This window comes from Cygnus olor, chromosome 2, assembly GCF_009769625.2.
Source record: "Cygnus olor isolate bCygOlo1 chromosome 2, bCygOlo1.pri.v2, whole genome shotgun sequence".
NCBI lineage: Eukaryota > Metazoa > Chordata > Aves > Anseriformes > Anatidae > Cygnus > Cygnus olor.
Genome location: NC_049170.1, coordinates 7,334,829 through 7,347,154, shown reverse-complemented (window position 1 = coordinate 7,347,154; position 12,326 = coordinate 7,334,829). Strand labels below are relative to the sequence as shown.

Below are 12,326 nucleotides of genomic sequence, written 5' to 3'. Positions count from 1 at the left end.
TTTTATAAACTTAGGAATGTACTGTGGTAATTTATAATGGCAAAATCGATTCAATCTGCATTTAAGGAATAACTAGGGCAAGTTGTCTGATGGTGGTAGACCAAAACCCATGGGCTGTTTGTGCTGAATTACAGGTAAGGCTTGCCAACGTGGAGCACTCACGCTGTACCAGGGAGGGACAAAATGGATGGGGTGTTTGTGATCCTCTTCTGCTGCCCGTCTCGAGGACGCATGAAACCTTTAAGTACTTAGGGTCATATCCTTGAAGTTATTTAGGTGTCCATTAGTCTGTGAAATTAGTAATTTGGATGCTTACCTGTCTCGGAAAACACGGTTGTCAGCAGTCAAACTAACAGGATTTAACATGGGAGAAATAACTTGAACTCTCATTAGAAGTATTCACAATATTGCTTGTTCATATGATGAATAAATTATTCTTTTTGTCCACTAAGGTTAAAAAAAAAAAAAAAAAAAAAAAAAAAAGCAAAGCAGAACCACGATGCCTCACTGTTTGAAATAATTGGTAATTCCTTTATTTTATAGCAGGGTGTTATTAACACTTGATTTTATGGAGAGTCAAGCTACTGAAGCCTAGCAACTGTAGGAGAATTTTGGCTTTGGTTCTTTAAAGTGTGTCTCTAATCCTCAGAGCTGCAATTAAAAGTTTAAAGGAGTTTCAGAGGCTGTATTTGTGATCTTAGAGGATAAAATGAGAAAAATAAGAATAACCCCACATTGTAATATTATTAAAATTATAAATGCACTCAGGGTAATATTATAATGGAGGGGGAAAGGTGATTCATGATGTTTTTTAGGTTTGGGAGTTTTGTAATACTGCCTTTATGCTACTTCCTAAACCCTTTTTCACATTTTCCACCATTATTTATATAAATAATCTGCAAGAAAAGGAATGAGTTTATATTTAAAATGCTACATGTGTAAAATCAGAGATAATATTGTAGGAAACAATTCTGTCTAAATAGGGGAATAAATTATATTTGTGGCAGATTTTATTCCACCTCAGATGCCTGTTAATTTAAGAAAGAACAGCCAAGAAGTCTGCTCACTTATGATACCTAGTGCTAAAATCCTTCTAAAGAAATTCTACCATTTTTCCTTTTTTTTTTTTTTTTATTTTATTTTAAGCTTTCAGGAGCATAATAGCAATGGAAAATGTCATAACAGTTTTTTGCTAGAAGCATGTTTATTAGTAACTTTCTCAGTGTTCATTCAAGGGATGATTTAGTTGTTCCTATATCCCCCTGCAGAAGCACTCCGAGTTTATATAAGTGTTGTGGGAAAGTGAGTTACAGACCCCCCTGCTTCTCTGGGGGTCTCGCAGCCTGCCCCAGACACAGTTTACTCCTTGGGGGAATTCTGCTGCCCCCATCCATCTGCCATTAATATCCCTTTATGATCCAGTGACAACGTTGTTAACCCCTGCAGTGTCATTTCTGGATCTGCTTCCTTCTAGGACATGCGGAAGGAATCTATGGGACAGTTATATATAACTTTAAAGTAGGGGCTTCATATTTTTGTATTTGAATCTGTATGCTTTTATAAAAGTGGCTCCAGATCTTATACCCAAATTCACTTTGTATCTGTTAATTCCTGAGACTTCCCTAAGGAGGGAAGTAAATCTGAACTCGTGTATATCTTCAAGATAGCCATCACATTCCTGGTGGTGGTGGTTTTATTTCAGAGGATAAGAAGACTTGCATGGAAAACACTTCCCCTTCTCCCCTCGGTGCTTATAAATCATTATTTTATAGAATCCTGTACGATTTGTTAGCAGTAACTGAGGTGTAGACTGTGGGAATACACACATGCACAGCTGGGAGCCCAGTGAAAATCTGGGTTTAAATGATGCGATCGGAGGTGTGTGGCTGTGCCAGGGCAGGCTTGGCAGGGCTTTACACCTTGGGCGCCTGTAAAACGGGACGTTCAAGGGGAGGAGTGTCACTTCTGACAGGAAAACTCCTATCTTGATCCGGAACGCATGCCTGTTTCTACACGTATGAAAGCCTCTTGTTTGTTTTTAAGGCAAAGACCCCTCGCTCGTGCAGAATTTGCTGTCGGAAACCCTCAGCCCCCACAGACCTGGAAGCGGAGGTGGCACGGCCATGGCGAGAGCCACCAGGCGAGGCGGCGGTGTCCCGCTCCCTGACACTGCGAGGCGGGCTCGGCTTGCCAGAGGGCTGCCACCTGCCTCCTTCTCTCGGCTGATTTGGGCGTCTGAAGGCTTTTTGGGGAGGGAGGCAGAGGAAAAACCACGCGTCCAGGAGCCGGCTGGGGCCCTGCTGCCTCAGGCACCGGCTGGCTGGCGGCAGCCCCGGCCTGTGGCCGCGGGGGAGCGGTGTCGGCCGGGGCTGGGAAGGGGGCTGCGGGCGTTCGTGGCGTTGGGGTTTTATTTCTTCTTCTTCTTTAGGGGAGGGAGCTCGGGGTTTGATTTCTTTCAGGGAGAGCGCGGCCGGGCTGAGAGAAGGGAAGGAAACTTTCTTAACCCCTTAACCTCCCCCCCCCCCCCCCCCCCCCCCCCCCCGCAGGATGCTCCGGATATTTTTGAAAGGGCGGAAGAGTGAGAAAGCGAGCAGCGCACCCAGGGGCATCTCATGCTCCTGAGAAGGTCCCCCTGACACCTCGCTTCTGGGATTAAAGGCTGGGGCTGGAGAAACTCCTCCCCTTCCCTCCGCTTCTTCCCCCCCCCCCCCCCCCCCCCCCTCCTATTTCCTAAGGCCATTAAAAAAAAAAAAAAAAAAAGGAAAAAAAAATAATTTTAAGGAGCCTGGAGTAACCGCGGCCGGTGGGGTAGGGGACGAGCAGCTTTCCTCTGCGGATCCATCGCCCGGCACCACGCCGGGGTGCAGGGATGGGGAGCACTGCCATGGACACCAAGAAGAAAGATGCCTCCAGCAGCAGCAGCAGCAGCAGCAGCAGGAAAAGCTCCAGCCAGAAGAAACTCATGCTGCGAGTGCACATCCCCGTAAGTGGCTCCCTGCTCTTCCTCCCCTTCGGCGGCTGGCTGTGCCTTGGGCACCGGGGCACGGCTTTCTCTGAGCCTCACCACGGCTGGAGGCAGGGAAAGGGGGTTCCCGCTGCTTACACCGAGGTCTGGAGGTTTTGGGGTGCAACAGGCGAGTCCTCCGCGTTTGGGTTGGGCTGGAGCAAGGAGGGGGGGGGGGGGGGTGTCCCGTGGGGTCCTGCCTGCAGTGAGTGGCACCAGCAGCGAGGATAACTCAGCTGTGGGATCGCTCCTTGTAGCGTGGCTCAGGGAGAAGCCTGGTCACCCCCAAACGCGGGGCTCAGCAGCGCCAGCTTTGGCTCCGGGAACTGTCCGTGCCTTGAGGCTGAATCGGGGCGTTTAACCTGACGCTGCCGTGGCTCAAAACCAGCCCGCGGCTGAATTTCCCAGGGCTCGGGAGCCCAGATTTTGACACGAGCAGTGTGTTTGTTGCTGAGAAGGCAGGGACAGTGGCATTGTCACGGTGGAGCAGACAAGGGAGCCATGCAGCCTGTGCACCGACTCAGTTTTGTTTTGCACGGTCACGCCGTAAAACAGGCGAGAAGCTGTAGCGTATAGATACCAAATAACCTCAGACCGAAAGTTTCGCTCTGGTCCCCGTGAGTACTCAGAGGCTGCCTTATTATCTGGGTCTTCAGAGTTTACATCTCTTTCAAAAGTTTATTTGCTGCTTTTCTTTACTATTAGGACATTCTTGTTATCTCTGTAACTAGTTTTTCTATTCTCAGTACCAACATCTTTTTGGTTCCAGTACTTCTGGCAAAAATAAAAAATAAAAAATGTCTGAGCCCCAATATCTTTTCCTGCGCAATCTGTTTTTCCTTTATCTCATTATATAAAAGTGGGAAACAGTCCTACACAAGTCTCTGCCAGGCCACCAGGGAGCAAAGAAGATATTTCTAATTTTTTTTCCTTTCTTTTAGAGAAGAATAAGAAGTCAAAGCAAATTTATTAGGTGTCTTGAGTGCGTGGAATAAAATGGAGGAGAAATCCATGGCTCTTCTGCACATTTCGTTTTTCTCTGGGGAGGAATGCAAGCCCAGGAGCCCAAGCCAAACTTCTGCTGCGCTGCGTGAGTGCGCTCGATCCTAGGATAGCCGGGTCTGTTTCTGCTCACAGGGGTGTTGCCTGTGTGTTTGGGGCTGGAATTTTTAGGCAACGATCTTTGCCACGTTACTGGCAGGACTTCATAATAGGAGTGTAAAATACCGTGAAAATTAGCTTTACCAGGTCTGAGCGCTGCTCACACTGTGCACCTTTTTCCTTTCCATCCTGTCTGCCGCCTTGCTGCGTTACCAGCTCTTTCCACAGCCCCCTTCCTCTGATTCAGTCTAGCCAGGACCTGCTGTGCAGCTCTATCTCCACCTCTGCTCAGAGAAAATGCATTTTCTGCCTGCTGAAGAGCCACAGGTAGCCTGGGAGATGCTGTGGTTGCTGCAGGATCTTACAGGATCTGTCCGGTGCTTATGAAATCAAACCAAGCACCAGACATCTCTGACCACACCAGTACTTGGAGCAGTTTGCCCCACTTTATGGCTGTGAAGCTAAGGTGGAAGACAACGCTGAATAACTTGTTCACTGAACAGATGAAGGCTGATGCTCTCTCCTAATCACTTCCTTAAGCCTGTAGACAGCCTTTTGTCATGAGTGTTGCTTAGTTTTGTCTTGGATGGAACATCACTAGTACCAGACGATAATTCTTCATGTTCATTAACCATTTAGTTTCTTTGCTTTGTAGTTTATCTTCTAGATAGTGGTAGTTACTCAGCCACAAATGCCTGACAGTGCACTGAAGTCCATGTGAGTTTTATTGTTGCCCCAGCTGGGAGCAATTCGAGACTGAATTGAATGAACACTTTTCATTTCTCCTTTCTACCCCCAAAATATGATCCTTTTGATTCATTTTGCATCATTTCAATATTCCTGAAATGGGCTATCGGACCCAAATTCTTTCAGGTAGTACTCTCATTTTTGGTGGATTTCTGTTATCTGGCAGTTTAAATATGACTATGCTATAAGAAAGAACATTTTTGTCATTCTCCTCATTTGACAGTGGAATCTGCATTTGAAAAGGCCCATTTAGAGTGTTTTTTTTTCTCTTTCATAACGTTTTCTTGGCTGTTGTTTTGAAGCATCATTCCTATTATTTCAGTGGCGCCTGTCAGTGTAGCTGTAGTTGTCAAGGGAGCTTTCACCAGACAGTAATTTTTATTTTGTTCATCCTCTTCTTTGTTTTGCTGTGAGATCATGTTTATTGCTGAGACATGTAATTCTTGCTCATTGACATCTTCAAATTAGGAACTGAAAAGGTCTGAACAGGAAGAGAGAGCGGAGTCAATTCTGAAAGAGAGAGCAGTGGGCCAGAAAGGTGCTGGTGTGACGCAGGCTACCCTAAAACATATTTATTGATCGTGTAGAAATCCTGAATTAAAAAGTGATGATAAATATTGTGGGGGAAAAAAAAAAGGTGAATGGTGCAAAATACACTACGTAATTGTATACATAATACATAATGGCTAGAAGACTGGGGAGTAATAGACATGTCTGAAAATAAAACTTGCATGCTTTTATTCCCTCTTTTTTTGTTGTTTTCTTTTGTTTTTGAACTGGCCTCGGACGGTGGGGAAAAAATATCAGTTTAAGAAAGCTGCTTTTGTGTCTTGCAACACTCCAGGGCATTTCTCAGGTACATCTTTCTCAAGCAAAAGCATCAAAACATTATATAGAAAGTCTCAAAACACTCTATTTTTACCTTCTTTCTGTGCTGAATCTCCTTCGGGACAGTGGCGCCCAACGTTTGCTTCTGGGAATAGTGGTTGACCACTAAGTTCCTGCTAGTTGGGTTTCCTAGCTCCTCTCAGCTTGTCATTCAGCAACCCAGAGAGAAGCAGGGGCCACCGTTTTCTGTTAGCATGGCAGGGAAGGATCTGCTAAATTGCTGGACTGATTGAACAACTTTTTGGTTTATTTTTCGTTTTCTTTGCAAATGCACAACTGACAAACTAGTGATTTAGACGGACAGTAATGTGGTCGCAGGAGCCTTTGTGAGGTAGAGGTCGTATCAGCCTCTGTCTTTCCCAGCAGCATGTTCTGAGGGCTTGAAATTAGAACTGCCTAAATGGAAATTTCTGGTCCAATACTCTTGAAATCTGCTACAGATTTGGATACAACTCTTTGCTCTCTAGATGCATCATGTCTGTAATATGAAGACATTAGCATTATAGAATTCCTTTTTAAGCCATTAGACGATAATGCTGCCACATTACTTTGAACGTTTAAAAAACCCTGTTCTAAGATGGGTTGCAATTGTCTGCTGAGTAGGAGCTCACAGTAGTGAGATCAGCGTGTTCTTCTGTCATCTTGCAAAATTGATCTGCTCTAATGCTAACGTTACCATTGTAATCCTGTGTTGCTGCAGAAAAAAAGGAGAGATTCTGCTCCTGCTTGCTTTGAATTTCAGCTGGGATAATTCAGTCAGTGCCAGCAAAGTTGAGAGTGTTTACACTAGTGCAAATGAGAGCAGAACCTGTCTCAAGAGCTTTGCCATGGCAAGTGCCAAGCACCTGCTGCTCCCAGCAGGTGAGCATTACAGCACCTTGGCACTTCTTTGGATTGTACCCAAATATATCACAAGGTGACTTTTTATGCAAGAGAACAAAGATTTTTTTCACAATAAGGACAAAAATAACATCTGCAAATGAATATGAAAACATCTTCTTTCAGCCTGGTGAAGTGGCTATTGCCTCTGACACTTCAGCCCTGACAGCAAAGCTGATGCATTGCAAGGAGGCTCTTGGAGACCACGATTCTTTCTTGTCAACGTCACCCAAACATCTCTGCACTCTTGCCTATTTCTTTGTCATCTGCCAAGCTTCTGAACACATTCCCCAACGTGCAAATTCTTTGCTGCTTCCAGGCCTGTTATTATGTTGGGATGCCAGGCTGAAACATCAGATGGCTCAAATTTTTCTAACCTGATAGGTTACAACGCCGTCCTGACAGCTCGTGTTGGCTCAGGCTCTGCCCTTCCATCTTGCTCGCCACGCTTGCATAATCATTAATGACTGCATGCCTAATAAGTCACTGTGAAATGATTTTGTTCTGGCACAGTTTTTGCAGGGTGCTTGTCTCCTGGTAATTTCTGGGTGGGCTGATGAGAACTGCACTTGAATCTAAGGAACACTTTAGAAAGCTGCACGTGAGAAATAAGCAGGTCAGTTCTTTCAAAGATGAGGGAATCAGCTTCCAATTTGATCTAAGAATGAAAAAAAAAAGTTTGTTTTCTTGGGAAGAGGTGGTGAAGGGAGTCAAAGAGGAGAGAGAAAATTTTCCCTAAAATTAAATCTGCGATTGTCCTTGCTCTCGCAGGGAGGACTCTAATTTGTCCTGAGCTTCTGTGGCCTTGAATTTTATATTTGGAGTCCTGCCTAAGGGGCTGATATACTAAAGATCTGAAGAGGGCAACAGGTATTTGCTTAGGAGCTTTGAGATTGCACTTTGAATCTATCTGAAGGAAAGAATAACGGATTCATATTTGCAGTAACAGTAGCTGCCACTGTACTTAAAGAAGCTCTTAGTCTTTTTAGTTTTAAAGCATAAGGAAAACCGATCATCATCTTATTGAAAAGCACTGCTTCTTTGAAACATCACTTTTTCTGCTAGGAGATTCTACTCCTAAATTATCTCATCACCCTCCATTATTTATCCCTGTGAGCCCTGTGAGGTCTGTGGGTTTGCAGGAAAGTGAATTTCATTGGAGGAAGAAGTCATGAATGTGGAATAAACCTTACAGAAATGTGGATTGTAAGATTTGGCTTCTTAGAAGGTTATTCACACCATGCTTGTACTGGGAACTACAGAAATAGAAGAAAATGTCATTCTCCTAGAGGGGCTGGGAGTGATGAGGAAAGTAAAGGTCTTTTGATGGTGAGAGTAAGACAAAGAGGAATGAAATTAAGTTCATGAACTTGTTGTCCTTTGCCAAAGAGGATTCATGTGGTTAAGTGTTAAACTACCTTTAATAGTTCCCATCATGTAAAGTTAGTCACACTGTTACTTAGAGAGCAGATGACATTGCACCATGTTGTGTCGGCATCAGTGACTGCTCAAAATCTTAGCTTTTGAGATCGTTGTTTTCTTTCCCCATGTGCCAGTCCAAGGATATGAGAAAACCAGCTGCATTCTTTCCTTCTCATGAATCATTTCCATTAATATCCTGCGGTTCATGCGTGCCCACATTAGTACCTGGGAGGTTCCAGTGCCTATTCACAGACCTGCAAGGTTCAACTTATTGTAAAATCTCACCTGGGCACCACATTGCTTTCAAGGGACCTGCTCAGAGGTGACCAAAAGCAGAATTTGCCTCTGAAGACAGGGTTAAACAATCATTTTGTTGATGATGTATGGGCAGTGTAGGTTGGCATGACCCTGTGGTTGGCTCAGCACAGCTAATGGGAAAAGAAATAAGTAGAAAATAGTAGAAAGTCAAAACAGCATCAGCATGGTTGTTTGTAGACTGAGTTATGGGCATACATGGTGTGTGGAGACTTTTAATTTTCATTATTTTGAAGAAAAGCTGCATTTATATCAAAAAGTGTTCCATGTATAGGGAATAATGAAAGAGCAGAGTCAGTTCCAAGAGAAATGAAGAATAAGGCTGTCCGGCATAAAAATAACCCTTTTGTGGGCTACATTATCCTAAGCTGATTGTCAGGCTTCAATAATTAGCTTGCTTTCAGAACCTGCTCTAGTTGCAGAGGACCACTGTTACAGTTTTCTACTACACACAAGAGAAAGTGCTATGGCCTGGCAAATAGGGAGAGTGCAAGTCTTCAAAGCCAAAAAGAAAAAGCAGCTTGAATGTATCTTGAATGGAGTATGTTTTGCATGTGACTGAAAAGACGATCTTATGTATACACATAAATATAAGATACCATCAATAAAGATACAATATGTTTGTTGGTTTGGTGGTATAGTATAGTACTGTGCTACTAGTGAATTACTAGAATTAGTAATTACAATTAGAATTACAATTAGTAATTACAATTAGAATTATATTATTCTCATACTAGCAGTGAGTTGAAACAGTAGCGTATATGAAAATTTCTGCAGCAGACTGATTTTTCTTTGTATGGTTGCAGGAATTGGAATGTAATGCATCAATTTAATGTTTGCTTCTGTAATACTGCCTCGCAAACTGCTTGCATATAACTACATATGAAATCTTTAAAACAGTAAATTACATTATGTAAGCGTGACTTAGTGGGCTCCATAGCAGATGCATTGCAGAATGTGTTTCATGGTTGTCATTTATATTACACACCGTGATTGTTCAGACCTTTTGGTCATTATTACACAGGGTGCTGATGATATTCTCTTCCAAAAACAGAACCTATGTCATAAGCTGAAGACTTAATCTATTTTTACAATCAGGACGATAGAGCTACATACCCTTTTTAAGCTCCTGGAGAACACATTCATAGATCTGGAGTTTCATTAGGAGGAAATGTGTGCATTATAAGCATTATCTGCCATGTTATGAAACTTTTATCATCATTTATTCACAACAGGCATTGTGCAATTTGCAGTCAAGTTTTCACATTGGTAATGCTATCGGAACAATGAAGATAAAACACCCTGCTTCTGAGAGCTGCAGAAATAAAAGCTATCACAGTGGCTAGAGTGCTGGCGTACAGCACTACAAAACACAGGATTTTCCTGCCTAGTTGTAGACTTCCTAATGGTCTTTGATGAATCACTGGTGTTCAGATCTGGCTTTTAGAAGCTATGTGCCTGTTGATTCCTTTAGAGAAGTTTGGATTTCTAACTCCATATTTTCTGTGGATTTAGAAATCGATACCTGCTGAGCTGGATTAGGGGTAAAATTTGAAATCAAGCATGAAGAAATACTGCAGTGAAGACAAGCTCTCCATTGAAAAGGTATAGTTGGTGATGTTGCCTTTCAAAGGTGTAACTACCAACAAGTATTTTGTACAGAATCGTGGAAAAAATGAGGTCAGGAGACATCTCTGGATATTGTTTAGTCCAGTTCTGCAGCTGAGAGTAGAGTCACAGTGTGTTGCTCCTTGTTTTATCACGTTTTGGATATCTCCAAGGATGAAGACCACACAGCTTCATTGCTCTGAAGGAATGCATTTGGGCAAGTGAAAGCTCATTGAGACTAAATATTGTTTAGCTGCTAGCCAGGCAAACTGAATAGCTCCACAGTTATTTGGATCCTGTTCCATGAGCATAATACTCATTTGGGAAGTGAAATTGGATTTGATCATGTAGTGTAGAGGCTTCTGAGAAAAACATGCTCTAAGATGGGAGTGGAAACTGGAGGCACAATGTTCCCAAAAAGGCTTGTGGAAGAAGGGGAGAGTAAGGAAGAGACTAAAAAATATGCTTAGTCAATGTTATCACAATACGTATGGGAGCTTGCCAGCTTCTCAGTAGAGCCTTGCATCTTCTGGAATGTGGTTTTCATCATGCCTTGTCATTCCTTTTGCATAAATTAATTAGAGGGGGATTTGCTGTTACAGAGTATTAATCAGGGCTTCTGTGTTGGAAGTATGATCTAAATCAAGAAGCATGAGGAAAGACAGTTCAAGAGCATGAAATCATCACCTAGTTATCTGAATGTCTATCTGCTTTATTGCCTGAGGTTGGACGGAAGAGAGTCCTGGATGTAAGCTTTGCACTGATGAGTGGCTGAAGCATGAGATCCACAAAGAATATTCCATGCATACAGTGCAAAATAATAATAGATTTTTGTGTCACATTTCCATTGTTTTAACATGGTGGCTGGTAAACTATGAACCACTTTCAATGTATTTTTTTTAAGTATCAGTATGCCACACCGAAACCCCTATGGGATGCTCATTCCATGCACAACCTAATGCTTTTGAGCTAGATATCCATGCACACATAGGATGCATATGTTGGTAGAGACAAACTGAAGAATTTAAGGACTTGAAAGGTGTTATAGACTGGAGACATGAGAGGAAACAGTACTGTTCCTGCAGTACTGATATTCAGGTAGATGGTTGGAGTTTAAGCAACTTTTCCCATGTTGTAGAGGAGTGTGGCAGTTGCACTCATGAACTCTTGAGACCTAGTTCATTTACCTTAACAATAACCCCATCCTTCTTCCTGTGGTATTTTTCACAGAAGAAACAGTGTACAAGCTCAGCCTAAGTCAGCAGTGACTGAAAGTATTTTTCCTTTTGTTTTTTGAAAATCTGTGTTAAGTGAAAGGATTCCAGTTTTTGTCTACCATCATTCTGTGTCCTAAAATAACAGTTAGTGCTCTTTTGACAGTCTGATCAGGAAAACCAAGGATTGAGGAGATTAAATAAATGAGAGAAGACTACATTAAATTCTAGCACCCAAAGTGACACATCAATGAGTGTTCCTACTTATCACACTCTCCATATGGTTCGTGTAGTTGTTGAAAGTTGTGAAAGATTAGTCTTTTTTGTCTTTTTTTTTTTTTCCTTTTCTGAATCAGTGTTGGCACATTAGGTGCAGAGTTCTTGAAACAGGCGATCTGCAGCCATTTAGTGTGTAGTCATCTATAAACTCAAGCAGATGGGCTTTGGAGCATCCCAAACAGCATTGTACCAACCTACAGCACCCTCCAAAGAGTTTGCAGGCATCCTGTCTCCATTCCTTCAATCTGTTGACTTCTTCTTCCAGTTGCCACAGCTGGGCATTCCCCAATCCTGCTGCCAGCTACTGCAGGAGAGAGAATACCAGCATTGTCTCAAACTATTCTTCTTGGATACTCCCTCCATTAATGTTACACCAGCTCTCTATTTTTTTGTGGGAAAATGGAGAGCTTCTGCCATTTGAAAAGTTGAGCCAACATTATTCATAAACATAAGATTTATAGTCGGAGATGAATGGGAGGTAAGAAATGTTACTCAGCTGTTCCCTTTGTCCTTTTATTTAGTTAGTTGATGTTAAAGGTAAATACTAATTTAATAGACTTCTTTTAGTTGGATGATGATTAATTATACATTTTCCTTATTTTTTTAATGTTTTTGAGAATGACTGTACGCAGCTCTAAGCTATGCAGAGGCAGGAGGGTACATGCCAACAATTCTCTTTATAAAGTAATACCAGTAATTAAAAAACTGCAATTACTTCAATTCCTTTTTCTTTATTGTGTACTTAAAGAGTGTTGGCTCCTTTCACTGGAGCAGGCCTGTGGAGGCTTCATCAGCTGGCATGCAAAAGCTGCTGTTAAATGAACTCTACTGATTTTTGATTGTAAAACACTGAAGACATGAAAAGAGGA

At 42.5% G+C, this 12,326-nt stretch overlaps 1 protein-coding gene across 1 annotated transcript in view; it reads left to right on the top strand.

Moving 5' to 3' along the window:
- The first annotated feature begins 2,072 nt into the window (after positions 1 to 2,072).
- The window catches only part of PRKAG2 (protein kinase AMP-activated non-catalytic subunit gamma 2), a 218,302-nt gene continuing 208,048 nt past the window's right edge, over positions 2,073 to 12,326 (top strand). The window contains exon 1 of the mRNA XM_040546201.1: positions 2,073 to 2,983. Coding sequence (XP_040402135.1) covers positions 2,870 to 2,983 — 114 coding nt within the window. The 5' untranslated portion in view covers positions 2,073 to 2,869. The remainder of the gene's footprint in view (positions 2,984 to 12,326) is intronic.